The sequence below is a fragment of the Andrena cerasifolii genome, chromosome 1 (genome assembly GCF_050908995.1).
Source record: "Andrena cerasifolii isolate SP2316 chromosome 1, iyAndCera1_principal, whole genome shotgun sequence".
In the NCBI taxonomy this organism is placed as follows: Eukaryota; Metazoa; Arthropoda; class Insecta; order Hymenoptera; family Andrenidae; genus Andrena; species Andrena cerasifolii.
In genome coordinates, this window is record NC_135118.1 from 6,849,035 (window position 1) to 6,866,381 (window position 17,347).

The 17,347-nt window shown below is 40.9% G+C and overlaps 1 protein-coding gene across 2 annotated transcripts in view; it reads left to right on the top strand.

The window, feature by feature from the left end:
* The first annotated feature begins 1,545 nt into the window (after window positions 1-1,545).
* Window positions 1,546-17,347, top strand: part of P130cas (Serine_rich_CAS and FAT-like_CAS_C domain-containing protein p130CAS) — a 149,352-nt gene continuing 133,550 nt past the window's right edge. The window contains exon 1 of one of the 2 annotated variants that reach the window (XM_076821723.1): window positions 1,546-1,954. In XM_076821723.1, coding sequence (XP_076677838.1) covers window positions 1,910-1,954 — 45 coding nt within the window. In that variant the 5' untranslated portion in view covers window positions 1,546-1,909. The remainder of the gene's footprint in view (window positions 1,955-17,347) is intronic. The other variant, XM_076821727.1, reaches the window with a different exon arrangement.

Genomic DNA, 17,347 nt, shown 5'->3' on the forward strand with positions numbered 1-17,347 from the left:
TTGACAAGAAATATAGACATTCCAATTTTAATTTCCGCTTACGGTGCCAATCATTGTACAGTTTACCTTATTACGATAAAAATAGAAATCTTGTATCTGGGATCTCGAATTTTTTTATGCAGCAAAAGTTTAACGCTTTGGAAATTTTTAGAAATATTCTACAGAACTTTCTGCGACGTCTTCGCTACGAATTCAGGCTTAATGTCAGTGTACATGACCTACATATACGATCTAACGTGCACGTTTCTCGAAACGCGGCGACAGAGGGAAAAGAAGTTGATTGCTTTACGTTTCACGGAAGGCCGAGTCGACGTAACCGATATTTTCAACCGAGCCCTTTTGTTTCGCGGACTGCAGGTCCTGTTTCACGCTCGTCCTTCCACTTTTAACCGATCCCGCCGCTTTCACGTCCGGCCCCTCATAATGTCAGCGAGTGTGTTTGATCTTTCCAACGGGGTTTCCGCGAATTTCAAAGGTACGCCTCGCGGAGGCGCCGTTTAAATTCCAAGTACGGTCGTGGCGGACGGAGAAAGGAATTTGTCGTTCGCGAGGCGACTCTTTAGATACGACTATTATGCGTCTTGCGAGACAGCCATTACAGGGTGAATACAAACGAGCTCCCGATGCCACTGGTCACCACCCCCTCCCCCGTCTCAGAAATGAAGTTGTACTTCGTGGAACGAACTGTCCACATGCCGTGACTACTGTGCTCGGACGAAAGCGAATTCTATATTCCGAAGCAACGGCGTTTGTTACGATTTCTAATTTAATATCGTACGCGATCGTACACGTCGGAGATGGGGTTGTGAAAAGAGCTACGATAATACTAACACGTCGATGTATTTCATTAAACGCGATGCAGATAAGGTTCGAATAAAAACAGTGATTAGCCTTCGCCTGATTTTATCAGTGATGCGTTTCTTGGATTTAATCTGTACTGATATCCAATGCTCACCTTTCGATTGATATTTTAACCCGATACTCCAAACTACACGGAATTTAATTAAGCTCGGTCGAGTGCACGAGCTCCTAGTAAAAGGCAATCTGCTAATAAAAAAACTTCTAGTGCCTGGATATACAGGGTACCTACTAAAAGCTGGAACTACAAGAGCATGAGTTCGTTGCTAAAGCGAAACACATCGTTTTAATTTTTACATCAAAATCGAATCTTCCACTCGCCGCTTTAATGCTCCTTAATTCATTAATAATTCAGTAATAATTATTCCAGCAAGTGGGTGTGCGGTAAAAGTCTTTAAATAGTCGGAGGATCCTCTAATTGGCCCCGAAGGGCAGTGGAGTCCCCCCTGAGACAGAGGTTACTTGATCTACAATGGAAACACAAGGAAGAATGCACATTAATATTATCAATCGCTGTGAATCAGAGCGATAATCCCCCGTGACGATTCCACGAGTAAGGCAGTCGATAGCCATTAAATTTCAGAAATACCATGGTGTGCGCGCTTCATCGGGGGGATGATAGCCGATGACTCGGCCGTTTCCGTCGGCGCTCGGACACGCTCGGCCTCAGCTTACACCGCCCGGTCCCGTCAGTCTAGCGCTCGACTCCGTAGCGTCAGTACGTGTCCTATTCGTCGGTTCGCTCCCGTACGCGGACAAAAAATCAATCGTATTTTCGTAAACGCCGGTCCCCCCAACGCGATCCCGCGTACGTGCCAGAGGAGCGAAGGAGACACTCGCCCGAAAAAACGATCAGTGCGTCAAGCCGGTTTCGTTAGTGATTATACATACCGCTGGCGGGTCTAGTGCCGGGTCTCTCGTGATCGATCCTTGTGTGTATCCTGTCAAAGGTGTTCACCTCCGTTCTCTCGCCAGGATATTATGCTACCGATCGTGTGTGCAGCAGGATCGTTTTGACTCGAGGTGCGCCCCGCCACGGATCCCAAGCAGAATGCTGCCCCAGACACCTGACATCATCCCCACGACTCTGAGCCAGGTAGGCAAAACGTTGCCGCGAAGAAACGTTCGTTCGCTGGTAGCCGTGTGACCTTCAACCTGAAAGTCGGCTCCTCTGTCCACTACGTGACAGCCGTCCAAACGTCACGCGCCCCTGGCATTGTTTATACCCGTTCCACGAATTTCTCGCGAGGCCACGTCTCCTCCGCTCCTAAACCGAGCCACCGATTCTCGTTCCCCTCCACTTTCGTCCCTGTCGTAACGCGTGAACTCGTCCCGTCCACAATTCCACGAGGAGAAATTCGTGGAACGCCTCTTTCGCCGTGACTCGCCACTTTCGTCGGGCGCTTCTCTCGCGTGGACGTGCGCCACAACACCGTGGAAGCGGGCGCCCACACACGGCCCCCCCCGCGTGTTCGATTTTATCGATTCGCCAACGTGACAAGTTCAGAGCGGTTACCGCGAAGCGTGTGCCAATCGGTGACGATTCTGATCCACGTTGGGTAACGTCCTCGTATTTTGTCACGCTCGGCGCCGTTGGGACTGTGAACGGTCTCTTTGGAATGGATGTAGAGACACGGTTCGCTCGAGGGGATCGTAAACGGGGCTTAGAATTATCGATAATCGACCCGGTGCTCGTTACGATATGGGTACTACGTCGCGGTGTCGGCAGGGGCAACGTGTGCCACTCCTGTCAAGATGGCGTGCTGGAAAAGACAAATATTTGCGGCTCGTAGTTAGTTGCCGCCCGGCTTCGGGAACGCGGTTCTTATGGGGGGACGGAAAGTTCGTTGTGTCGCGTTGTGTCAATATTACGCGCTCCTAACCTGGATGGAACGATCGGCGGAAGGCGACAGGTTAGTTTCTTGGTGATAATCGAATTCCAGCCGGCGGATCGTTTTAACAATTCGCTTATCCGGCCGGTTTCTGAAATGGAGGAGTGTGGGAGAGTGGCTTGTTGGAGTTTCCTGACTCGCGGTGGATCGTATTATATTTAATCAGGAGTGTACCTCGAATTCTACCGTTTCTTAGTCACGATTCCGGGTGAAGGTTAAGCGGAGCGACGTTCGGAATTATGATGACGGATCGAGTCGAAAGTCGCGGTATTATTGCACGCCATTGGTAGCCTCGTGGACTGAATGGAAACGGTTCTGTTAGCGAGAGATTGCAGAACATCATTCGCTGGTTCTGTCGAGAAAATGATTACAATATTCCGTATCATTATCTTACCCGGAAAGATTAGTCCTTATCTTTCCCTTATTCGTTTGTTGATTTGTGGCAAGATCTCTGAACGAAGATAAAACGGAAAGTTTATAAACTTAACATATCGATAATAAGCAAACACAATGAATCTTCGTTCAGAACATGCGGCCTGCCTTAAATTTAAACGGCAACCTAGTAGAATTTTAAGCGGAGAATTTTAAATCTCCAGCACTCAAAGGTTAACCTGAAATCGATATGCAAATTAGACGTCTTTCTCTGACGTCGTTCATTCACAAGAAATATAATATGCCAGACGATAATGACGTCACCACTCTGCATCGATGACTAATAGAGAATCCTCTCGCTGGCGAAAATCTTACGAAACTCTCCTGCCGTCGTTTTGTCATTCGATTTCCCCGATACAATCGAGATGATTCGAAGAACGCTCACCTCTGACGCGGCTGGAGTTCGCGCGCGGATTTCGTCTCTCTTTCAGGACTCTCGGCTCTGTGCTTCTTCATGTTCGTCGTTCGTGGAAGGTGCGTGACGTACACCAACAGAGAATTCCTGAGGTGGAGCCTTATCGATTGTTTCGAAAGGCGACGTCAAACGCGATGCCCGCCGTATGCCCATAAACGGACTTTATTTTCAAAATAAATTAATCCTACCGGGTCAATTCGATCCACGGTGCATTTGGTGGGGGAGCGGGGGGGGGGGGGTAGATACTCTAAACGCGAAAGATGCTTCGCGTTACCACGATGCTATCTTCGCATAACTACGTCGCATAAGCGCGCAAGTGAAATTCGAAACGCGTGTAATTTTCTTTTTCCTCCCCTGCTTCGTTTCTTCTTTTCTTGATGACGTTGTGAAAGAACTAGGAACAAGGAGCTTAATTATTCCTTTCCTATCCGTGGCCAATTCACGGTGGAAACGTGCGTTAAGAAAGTTTTCATTCCTTTCAGCTCTAAGCAGCTTAATTGATAGTTCTCTATTGCTGTTCCATTTTTAGCCTCGATATTAATTGCTGCTCGTGATACCTAGCGAGAGTCCGAGCAAGATACATCGGTGTACGCGTTGGTTGCCATTTACGGAAACGCAGTGGCGATTGCTCAATGCCTTCGGAGGTGAAACATGCGCGTTGAAGTCGTCGGTAGGAAATTTCTTAATCTTGATAATCTGCGTACAGTGTGGATCCTAGGAACAAAAATATGCGGGCAGACATTTTATGCTTTTTACATCGATAAAAATAGTTCCGAATAACGATTTTTCCAAATCTTGCAGCGTTACATATGTCGGTTAAAGCAGCTTTGAACTGAATTTCCAAAAGAAGGGACGAGAGATAGCTGATTTAAGGGGGTATACCCGTTTGAACCCTCGGAAAATATATACATTTTGTGGATTTTTTTACAAGTCAACGGTTTGATGCAGATTTCCCGTTTTTTAACTATGTTTACATAGTATTATGAACTACTTATAAAAAAAGTTTCAGTTAAAAAACTATTGTTTTTCGGAAGTTACGGATACATGTCCGAAAGTCTCTCGATTTTAGACGGCTAAACGGTGGCCCTAAAAACTCGCGCTACGTTCAACCAATTTACTTCAAATTTTGCATGCAGAATCATAATAAGATTCCGCATCGTCCAACGAAGGCGATTTTGAAAATTTTGAAAAATAAAGAAATGGTGAGAGATCGAAGGTAAAGTTAAATTTTTCTAAAAGAAAAATCCACCTTTTTCCTTTATAAATAATAAACGGGGAATCGAAATAAAAAAAGCCTTCGTTGGACGATGCGGAATCTTATTATGATTCTGCATGCAAAATTTGAAGTAAATTGGTTGAACGTAGCGCGAGTTTTTAGGGCCACCGTTTAGCCGTCTAAAATCGAGAGACTTTCGGACATGTATCCGTAACTTCCGAAAAACAATAGTTATTTAACTGAAACTTTTTTTATAAGTAGTTCATAATACTATGTAAACATAGTTAAAAAACGGGAAATCTGCATCAAACCGTTGACTTGTAAAAAAATCCACAAAATGTATACATTTTCCGAGGGTTCAAACGGGTATACCCCCTTAAGTAATATGACACTGCAAGATTTGGAAAAGGTGTTCTTTGGCACTATTAGACTCGATATAAGAAAGTACGCGGTCAAGTCTTCTCGCGTATTCTTTCTAAACAAATGCAAGTGTGTACTCTTTGGTAACCATTACGACTTGTATCTCCCTTCTGTTCTTTCAAGGGGAAGGTTTGCTACTATTGACTATTTTCACCAAGTAGTTTCCTATTTGAAAAATCTTCGACCATATACAAAGAGCAATACAAACCTCACTATTGCTTGGTAGTTTTAGGTCCGTTCCACACCATTGGTCCGGTCTCGGTCAAAATATTTAAATACTTGACATTTAATTTTCAAATATTATAATATTTGAAATTTAATTTCAAAGTGTTCAAGTATTTGAAATTTAATTTTCTAATATTCAAGTTTTTGAAATTTAATTCTCAAATATTCAAGTTTTTGAAATTTAATTCTCAAATATTCAAGATTTTGAAATTTAATTCTCAAATATTCAAATTTAATTTTCTCGAAACAGAGCCTTATTCGATACAAATTTCATTCTGTATCGGCGACTTACTTTTGCACGAGGAACCAACTCTTTTCCTGCTGTATCACGATTTCAGAATTTCTTTAGGTTGATCCACAGATTCGATGCGTGTGGCAGTGAGCAAATATCGATTTTCTTGACCCACTTTCGCGAAGGTAGTGTAGGTACGCCTTAGGTAATATTTCATTCATTCGTCTCGCTTGCCTGAGCATTTTTATGGGATAACGTAATAAGCAAGGGATTTTTATGATGTAATCCAAAAAAATCGGGACTCATCACGCACTGGCGGTTCTGTACGGATTTTTTTATTCTCCTTTGCTGCGAGGGGATATTATAAAACGGTGGTGTCACGGGGAAACACGAGAAGCTGAATCCACGGAATTCGTCGATGTTCACGTTTTGGTCTTTTGGAGTATCGTTTATAAATTGCTCTTGAACGATGGTCGGATTATGTTGGCCGTTGGTATCGGTTGGGAAGTGTTTGAGAAGCTTTAATACTTTTTACAGTTAAGGATTGAAATCACCCGGTGCTTTATATCCAAACTTAGCTAATTGTCTACAAACCCGATCGGTAAAAATTATTAAAACACAACAAATTATTCAACCAATCAACAAACATTATAATATTCCACTTCAAGTGGAAGTGCCCAATACCGATTTCAAAACAATTTACTGATACGATCAGAAATCTTAAATCTGCTTTTATCTTTTCAAAATTCACATAACTACCATTCATTGCTACCATTTGCACTGATAGCAACGAGACTGACCTCTAATAATCACACTGCATAACTACCTACATATGACATTATTTCCCGAAGTAATTACCTCATCAAGTAATTAGCAAAATCCTCGCTCACTCGTTGACCGCCTTGCACACTCCAAAATTCTTCAACGCCCCTTCGATATACTTGCCACGTCACTGCAATTACGCATGGCACTGCTCCGATTACTCGATCGCGTTTATCATCCACTAGCAAGCGCCTCGGTCGGCTTGGAATCGTCGCCATTCGCTCTAAACGGTTATCGCTATCCCCTGGTTTCATCGAAAGAATCGCATTACCTTCTCGTTAAGGGGACCGTCGCAGGGCGAGATAGCGCCGCGATTCGAAGTATGCTCGCACCGGCCGGGGTCTAACTTCCGAAAGACGAGAATCTGCCCGCCTAATGAGATTTCGCCCAGCGACAGTGGCGCAGTTGGGGGAGGGTGGCCATGGTGATTTTCATCATGGAGGCTCTCCCTCTTTTCCGAACCTTCAGCCACCGTCCTGTGTCTTAATATTCCGTCTTAATGCGTTTTAATTTACCGTTACTCGCGCCCGTGGTTATCGTGCCGGCGTAGTACTGGAGAAAGGTGAACGCGAAAAGGAAGAGGCAAACGCACTGCCCTTCTCCCGTTTTACGGACACGCCGCCCGGCGGTGGGGTGCAAGCATACGTTTAGGAATGCACGCGGGGGATTCGCGTTGCATAGGGTGTTTCAAAAGTCGATGCCCACAGACGTTGGGTGCTCTGTCCTACTCGCCACCCATTCGACGTGTTAGGGGAGACCGGGGCTAATTGATACGTTATCCAGGTTTCAATTTCTTTTTCTTCGTTTTTGTATGAATTAATTACTTAATAACAAATATGCTAAGATATACTTTAGTCCTTCCTCTTTAATATATAGTAAGCGTAAATTTGAGAATATACATACAAAATGAAAGAAAAAATGTTATTTGGATGAAGGTAAAAACTGCGGGGCATGTTGATACATCTGTAAAATCTGTTTAATGAATTTGACAAATATAATTTTAATTTAGATACCTTTCCAACGATACAGACTAAAAATTAACAAATACGTATTCTGAAAACCAAACAGGTTTTTGAACAAATATAGAAAAATATTTTTATTCTTTTTTTTTATGTCTGGAATATTTTACTTTAACATGAGGTGTCTTTTTATGTTAATATATTTTAGTAAACTCATTTTGTCAATATTGTACATTTTCGTGCTTTGCTTTAATGATATTCAGCCTTTTTCTATTGCGGTACACGCTTTTTCAAAAATATCTTGCGATATTTCGCCACGATTTGTCTTTTTGATATAATTTCGAACTATTTTCCTAGAAATAAAAGGAAAAAATTCAGTGAAAAGTAGTCGGAGAAAATTGATACACTGTATCAATATGCCCCAGAGAAGTATCAACTTACCCCACAGGAAGTCATTATGTACAAACATGTCCATAAAAAAAATGTAGAGCATATAAACAAAATAACAAAACGCAATTACCTTACCTTCAAAAGACTCAATGTGATGCCAAATTAATTCGGTTTATAAAGTTCTCTGTACCGTCTCAAGACGAATTGGAAAGTGAACACAACTGTTTATTTTTGCTTTATATAAACAAAAAACAGTTAAAATATAATTGCTAACGTCAAGGTACGCATACGTACGCTGGATCGTAGGAAAAAATTGAACCATAAACTTCATATATCTCGCTCCAACGGAGCTACATACATACGTTGTCGAGATAATTCGTCTGAATCAACCCAGCCAGACAATTTACAGCAAATTTGCGTAAAGTTTATCGAATATCAAATCACGTAATGCAACAATGTTGTGCGCTTTGTGAGTGCTCACCTTGGCGATAAAATTTAAGACATGTAATGATGCAATTAGAACAGAAAATATTGTAGCAATCTTTATACACTCGATGAGAATATTCTGTTCAGGTCATATTTCAATCATATTTGAGTCATGACGTGCTGCTAATATTTACGCAAAATGAAAAATTATCCGATCATTCTCGAAAGCGGATTGCGAACGTTCCCGCGTCAGACCGTCATCTATTTACCTTATATTTGCGCAAAATTTAACTACAGTTGTGCATTGAAAAATAGGGATCATATTTGAATCACATTTGCAGCAATCAATGCAGCACGCAATGATTGCAAATTGCCATCATCACTTTACATTATATTTACAACATATGTTTTAGTCATATTTAGTAAATTAACATGATTCTAACGATGTAGCAATATTGATCAAACACGTAGTAAATGTATTGGTGCATTGCGTGATCAAGAATTTAACTCATGATACGATATAAAATTTGGGTAAATTTGACGTTATATATTTATTCAAAAAGAATTTACTGTACATTGCTTCAAATTTTCGGCATCTCAGGACGATCTCATGAATTCACTTTAAAGTCTATCTGGGAACCTGCCCTTGTATCAACTAGCCCCGGTCTCTCCTACGTTGTACATAAAGTCAGCATTTAACCCTCGAACGGCCGACCGACGCCGGGTCACTTGTGACCCACGCTAAATTAAAGAATAAGCATAAACAGTCTTCTTAGAAATCATGTGAGAAGTAAATAAGACAGAGAAAACAATTTCAATGCACGAAATTTACATAAAACTTTAAAAACATACAACGAGGGCCAATTTATTGCGATACATTTTTTTGACGTTAAAGTTTATCGCTTTAAATAGTCACTTGTTTACTAATTCTTAAATTTGAAACGATATTAATTTATATATATGTTTAACGAATATAATTTCGTTTAATTTTTCGCGTGACCGATCGGCAAACAATCGTGCCCAGCGGTATATTAAGATTATTGATAGAATTTCAAGGTGAAAAAATTCTCTGCTTTACTGCTCGTGCATTCGTGGAAAGAGTGTTGTAAGAGATTTCCTGGAAACACAAACACGGTTTTGTATGCACGGGAATGCTGCGTTGTTATACCGATTATTTCATATTGTTCAAATATTTGCATGATTGAATCACTCCAGAAGAATCTTTCCTCCTCGAGTAGCGTTGTGCTCTTCTTTTTATTCCTCTTGTAATGCTGAGCTTTTTCCTAATACCACTCCAGGTTTGTCCTTTATGAGTCAAGGGGAAATTCGATAAACATATTTTAAATATATCCAGAGAATTACTGTAGAACACTGTCGTATAACAAATGTAAGTATTCTTTTGTACTATAATTGAAACTGATGCAAGTGCGAAGTGCAGTAATGCAATATTTGATATGTGGAGGTTCAAGTGGTAGAGGTTCTATCGCAATGTTGGAGACATAGTGGCAAAAGTTAAGTAACTAATAAACTAATAACCGTGGACGTGTAATGGTAATGATGGTTCACGTGGCAGCGAGAAGGTACAATTTGAAAGATGCGTCGCAAAGTAACGTAACCTCGGCCTCTGCGGTATTGGAGCAAAAACGCGGGTGGATTTCTAATCTAACGTGACATTGACCAGGGTAGAAAGGACCCCCCTGGTCGGGGTGGCTGGAGAAGCCTGGAATCGATCGGTCTCGAGGCGAGCAACCCCTATATGCCACCACCGTAGACGTCTTTCAAACGCGCCCTCGGTTTCTCTCTTCTTTCTAATTTCCAATCATGTTTCACATTTTCTGGAAAACACCGCGAACCCTGCGAGTATTCGTGCACCCTCGAAATGAAATAGAAACAGTAACGATTGTTGGAAAACAGAAATGTGATTCGATTCTTGACGTTTGTATTAAAAACCATAAGGGTTGCATTCAATAAAATAGTATCTGATTTAACTTTGATTGTACAAGGGGACCCTTTGATTTCTGAATATATCTATTGTTGCAAGTGGATGAAGGGATGCTCGAATAACTTTATCTTACTTTAGAAGCTCGAAGTTTCTGTACACGTGTTAAATATTTAGTAGCATCTAGTACCGCTGCATTGTAATTAGAGTAGGTACTTTCACCGATGTTTTACGTCGATTAACCCGGAGAGCGATGGTGTCAGTAGGTTATTCCAAATAATTAGAGAGATCCGGGAGATTAGGCTAAATCCTCATTAGCCTAAATCAGTCAGAATACTAAATTCATAACGTTCCATTTGAATAATCTTCATACACTTTAGTCCTACGTACTTATAAACGTAGATACATTGTCCATAGTAATCCCTCAACTTCTACAATCCTCACCAACGTGGAACATGAACTTGCAAGTCAACAGAAATTAATTTCGCGCACACCTCTTTCAAGTACGATACCTTGCACGATTAATCGAGTATCAAAGTCGAAAGCTCCAACGACAGAACCACCGTAGAGATCCTTCTCTAACAAAAGCTACGAGCAACGAGCGCAAATTTTATAATTATAGAACAACACCGCTGTGCCTCGTTCTCTGAGATCTCTAATTAATTCATCACGAAGAAGGGAAGCATAACGACGAAGCGAGAAGGAAAAGCGGTCCGCTCGTGCGCACGGTTAAGTCGTTTTTATTTATTACTAGCATGCGTTACCGTGCCACGGCGATAAGGGGAACAAAGGTAACGTGGTCGCTATCGTGCGTACACCTCGGACGGAGGAGCTTGTTGCGCCATTGCTCGCTCGAGAAATCTTTATAGCGCGCCGATTGTTCTCGCTCTCGCGGCGAACTCTCGTCCCGACGGTTTAGTTAGCAACAAGTAGTAGTCGGGCTGCAGCCACCAGGCCCCGTGTTGCAACTGTGCGCAACAACCTTGTACCACCGCCACAGGGACAATAGAGACGGCATCGTGAAAGTGAACGAGCACGGAATCGATCTTCTTCCCTGCCAAGTGGTCGAATTTCGTGGGCCTGCCTCGACACTTTCTACTTTCTACATAAGTGTACCGCTGTCCTTACAGAATTGTTCATCGCTTCTCCGGCGGTTAATTGGTAGCAAGTGGCGGTGGGTCTTGAGCCGCCAGGGCCCGTGTTGCAACTGCATACGCGCAACGTGATACAATAACGTAATAGAGAAGGTATCGTGAAAGTGAACGAGCAGGAAATGAATCTTCTTTTTCCACGAAACGGCTAAATCTGCCGAGCTTCCCTTAGCACTTTCTACCACTTTTCCAGCGGACCCAACTCTCCGCTGCTTCTCCGGTGTTTAGTTGGCAAGGAGTAGTTGAATTTCTATCATCAAGCTCCGTACCGCAACCGCGCGCAACCACCTTGCGCGGCATGAAAAGGATGGGCGGCACTCTTAAAAATATCCACGCACTTAAACTATCGGAATAAAAATATCGACGCATGAAATGAAAAGCAATAACGAACTCAAGGTTTAATTAATGAAAGTTTAATTAAAACTAGATTGCTTTATTATATACAGCAATGCATTTATTATACGAGTAGTTTTATTTCACAATATGGACTTTTGAAAAAATCCAGGAGCGAAAACTTTGCGTATAGGTACATTAATGTAAACTTTTTTTTTTCATGAAGTATTTGTAATTTAAATCTTAAAATATTCGTCTGTTTTAATCAGTTGAAATTACGTAAATAAATGGTATCGCGAAAGCAATGACGCACGACACTCGTGGGCCAAGAAGGCTTCGATAGTTTTTGTTGCACTGTTTTCTCTACAATTCGTTGTTACTTCCCTGATGGTATTCAGAGAAAGGAACGCCCAGGGAACTCTTTATTTTCGCTAATGTCACGGTCCAGGGGACGCGGAGGAAACTTTTAATAGAATTCTCTTTTGCGCGAATCTTTTCATCTCCCGGGGGGAAAGTTTCTTCGGTTTAAAGACGTCTTCTCTGAACTTGATGGAGATTCGCGCGGCGCACATTTGCATCACTTCGGTGGTTCGTTGCCCGTTTAATGTTTAATGCATCAACGAGTCACGCGCGATACACAGTGTAGAGGTTGTATGTATAGTCGGGCCGTGGAACGTGCTTTAATTTGCGAGCTTTGGGTATTTCCGCGGACAGGTGGAAATTACACTGAATCTGTGCTGGTAGGATGTTTCGAACGTGTCTTGTATATTTGTGGAGAAGATTATGCTCCCTTCAGGGAAGTAGATTCGTATTGTTCCAAATTAATATGCACCTTGATCTTGTAGGCAAATATGTATACAAATGTTATGTTAAAATTTAGCAAGGTCAGGAAGTTTTCTTGATTTTTATGTACTTACATCGATAGCTAAGCTTGTTCTATTACAGAAATATCGCCGCAAGGGGAAAAGGGCTATCAACTTAGCTCGATTGATCGAGTTTCATTGCTGTTTGCTCATCAATGTTGTTAATTAAAATAGGAAGGTGAATTTGTGATGGTAGTAATTGATTAAGATAGGGGTTAACGCGGAAGAGTGGGTTTGGAAACGCGTTCGATTGGTCCTTCGTGGTATGTACGCGGATCGAAATTAATTTCTCGTTAATCCAGAGCTGGTTTATAGGGGCCAACAGGAAATTCGAGATCCTTGGCAATTGTCAACGCGATTCTGCGGGTGCCCACTTGGAATCAACATAAAAATGGCACGTGATACGGTCGAGCGATCAACGTCTTTGTAAGAGTGTGCTTTGGCATGTATAAAAGTCAACGTTAGCTAATTGCCTGTTAATTGGAATCGCTTTCGTTTAATTCATCGTCGGACTGTGGCCGAGGTGCTCCAGTTTTATTACTTGCGCAATTGAATTCGGAAGAATTTATATATTATATAGCTGTAAAGGTGCAAGATATTTATTTGAAAGTGATGAAAGCTTTGAGTAATGGTACTGAATACTCGTTAAACGAATAAAGTCATTAAAATTAAAAATCAATAATTCCGAATGAAATTGTGTTATTTTTGTTTCTCTTGTGCAATGTAATGGCGGCTCTCATTTTTACAAAGCACGAGAATCACCATTTCAAGTGTAGTGCGTAAGTGGATTTGCTCGGATTCGCATGTCCGAGGTCTGTTTTACGCTACGAAATGTAATACGAGCAACACTCTTAGGGACGATTGATAGATCAGGTAACTCTATACTTCACCAGGTAGTGACACCGTGCTTGAACAGATCATACGATCCTGTCTCTTGAAAGCGTAATCGCAATTTATCGATCTTGAGTAACAAGACCGTTTAAATGCCTCTGCTCGCAACGGAATCACAATACGTACAAGTCACGTTGCGTTAGAGAAAATTCTCATTTCCCTTCGTCACTGTACACATCTCTTGTTCAATGGTAACGCTTGCACCTATCTCGTGTGCTAAATTAAGACTGGATTAATTAACTCGATATTCTATGATATACTATACTGATGAGCTGTAGTTCATACACAGTGTTTAATAATTACAAAATTTTCTTTCGTAGCTTTATCCTTAAATCGAATATGTTTAAATATTCCTTCACCATATTACCAAAATCTTAATAATTATGGCCATACGGCTGTAATTATTCGAATAGTTTCTTTGAATATTCGAATACTCATAAATATTGGAGTATTCGAATTATTTCGAATAATTCAATTTATTTCGAATACGTATCTTAAATAAATAAATTAAATAAAAAAATACGAATAATTTCTTCGAATCTAAAATTCGAATTCTCTGGTATTCGAATATTCGAATCTGAAATTTGAATTCTCTGGTATTCGAATATTCGAATCTGAAATTCGAATTCTCTGGTATTCGAATATTCGAATCTGAAATTCGAATTCTCTGGTATTCGAATATTCGAATCTGAAATTTGAATTCTCTGGTATTCGAATATTCAAATTCGAATTTTCTGGTATTCAAATATTCAAATTCGAATTCTCTGGTATTCGAATATTCAAATTCGAATTCTCTGGTATTCGAATATTCAAATTCGAATTCTCTGGTATTCGAATCTGAAATTCGAAATCTCTGCTATTCGAATCTGAAATTCGAATTCTCTGGTATTCGAATTTGAAATTCGAATTCTCTGGTATTCGAATATTCGTCACAGCCCTACTCCCTATTCTGTATTTCTACATTCAAACACTATCCACATCTCGTTGAACATCGAGAATCAGGTCTACTTCGACGCGACATTCTTCGTTCGAAGTTATCTCCGCGATCCACTTGTGCTTTATCTATATCTCCCCCTGGACCACCCCTATAGTACAATCTTTCCAGATATTATCTCGCAGCGAGTACAGCTCTGATAATGCAGGAGTCGAAACGACATTTGTTTCACCTTATCGCGTCAATTGATTTCGGCATCTAGAAAAGGCAGGAACGCCGTCGAGCGGAATAGAGCGTAAAGTTTAGACTGATTGCCCCGTGACGGGCCGCTTTATTTATTGACACTTAACCCTTGCGACAATTCCCCGCGTGCCTTCAGCATTACTTTCTGTACCCACACGAACACGGCCCACCGTCTGGCTCACCGACTCGTACAGAAAACTTTCCTTACATGTGGAGGTTCGCCAAGTTAAGCTTTCCTCGGTGGCCCGCTCATTTAGCTTCGCTTGTCGGATAGAGGGTAAATGAGCACCCGTAGCACTCATCGAGCTATGTTCCTTACGTTATTTGTTACTTATCACTACAATTTTCTTAAAATAGATGAGAATTCTGGATCGTAAAGATTAACATAAAGACTAGGGATGGGGTGCAAAATCACTAACAGTGATTTATCACAGTGATCGTGATTTTTTTTTAATTTGAGTGAATTGTTTACTGTGATCGTAATTCTTGATCTTGATTGAATTATTTTCTATAAAATACTTCAATATAGCTTGTGTTGCAGTCAAAGCGTGCTAATTCAGCGAATATATACTTAGTATATACATTCATAAATAGTCAATGTGTGCACGCACTGATTTGATTGGCTAAAGTATTCACATGTACATTATACTTTTTAACTAAAGTGAAGAAATATTTGTTAATTTAAATAGATTAAGAACGATTACATTGGTTCAAAATATACAACTGAGATTTTTTAAGCATATTGAGGACTTGAGAATGTTTCAAGGGAAATTAAAAATTGGGGTTATGTGGCGCGTGCAAAGAGCAGTTACGCTTTCCACCAATCAGCTCAGGAAAATCGCGAATCACTGTTCTGCCTGCACCAATCAGATCACGAAAATCACGGATCACTGTGAAAAATCACCGTGATTGGGAATGAACGTGATCGGATCACTCGTGATTCACAAATCACGGTTCTAGCCAACACTAAAAAGACACAAAGGTTATTCAATATCCTTCCAACACAAACGCTCCTAAAATTTACCACTCATCCAGATTTTTCTTTTTATGACACAATACCTATTGCAAATTTTATCCTTGGTTCTACCTTTGATTATGGGTCAGAACGGACCCCATATCCGCGGTAGAAGGGCTTCAATCCGCCGACGGGAGGAGGCCGTCACGGGGATTGTAAAGTCAGCTGAATGGTAACATAGAAAAATGATACGCCCCCGCTATTATGGAACCGCGTGTTTACGTTGGCCGTAGGGCGGTTGCGAAAGCAAAAGTCACTCGTGGAATTAAATTCCAGACGGTGCATAGCGAGGCCTCGCGATGCGCTTATATGCGCACACACGCGTGATGTGACGTAACCGCGCCATTGTGCCCCTCGATCGATACGTTGAAGATGTTGAAACGGAATTGGAGGAATCCGTAAACACGTCGTTCGGTCGTATTACAAAATTCAAACGGTGGGGAACTATCGCAATTTAGGTATAATTCTTGAAAGGAATCGTGGAGGATTAGGAAGTTTGTTGCAGCAGAAGGTGAAATGCTCTTCCAAGTAGTTCTCGACTAAAATAATTTATCGTAGATTAATAATTTATCAGGAGAACTTACGGGAGAATATGGTAACCTATCGCTTTATAGGAGAATTATTGAAAATATCCATTTTGCTTTATATTAATAGTGCCAATGGGGGAGTGAGGAGTTTTAACGAAAAAAGCGTTTCAAGTATCAGCGGACTTTAACATGTTTATATGTATATAACTAAAACTAAAATTTAGCTCCTGCAACTAAAAATGTTAACGTAATCAATTAAAATAGAGACACCGGTGAAATTGACCGAGTAGGAAATAAGGGTCATATTTTTGCAGATTCGATTTCGGCAATGTCAATTTAACATGGGAAACGATACACAAGAGAACTTTGAGATAGTAACAAAGAAATGATATTTTCATTCTCACTTTTAACATAAAAATAAAAAATATTAAATCATAATTTTTTTCCCCGCATGTTCAGAATTCAGCCTTTCGCTGATTTTCAAGCACTTCATTTATATTATTTATTTCCTTCAATAACTTTTTCGCTGAATGACGACAGATTTCGGTGTAAAACTCAGAAATAAAATAAAACAGTAGAAATAGCATACAAAACTAAATACTTGAATCGCTTCGAATATACCTCAAATTTGATTCATGAGATATGGTTTTAAATATCTGCAACAATCGATGAGTAATCACAGAATTAAGAAGACCAGTGGCAAGCACCAATTCGCTTAAAAAAATTCGATGCTCTTTGGACGTCTGTACTATTTCAAGAAACGCTTAGGTATTCTGCTCCTAATCTACCGTTTCACAGAAACTGCTCGAATTTCGCATAATTACACACGCGAGAATTCGAAGGAGAGGAGGATACCATTGATGTCGAATGAAGACGCGCGGTTATTAAGCACGTATTCGCCAAACGTCGAGGATCGAACGTTATCTCGAATCGATTCGCGCGTGACGTGAGTGGCAAACAATTTTTTTCTTCTTTTTCCCTTACGTACGGCCGTGCGCGGAATATTGCAGCTGTGACAACAGGAAACAAGTAGAATTATTCGGAATCCCGAAGCATGCATGGCTATATTGTGCTACTCATTCGCAATAATAATTGCATGTAAATTATTAAATTCTGCGGCACCGCTTTGCCCTGTTTTGGTAGTTTCTTTTCATTGGCGTTGAG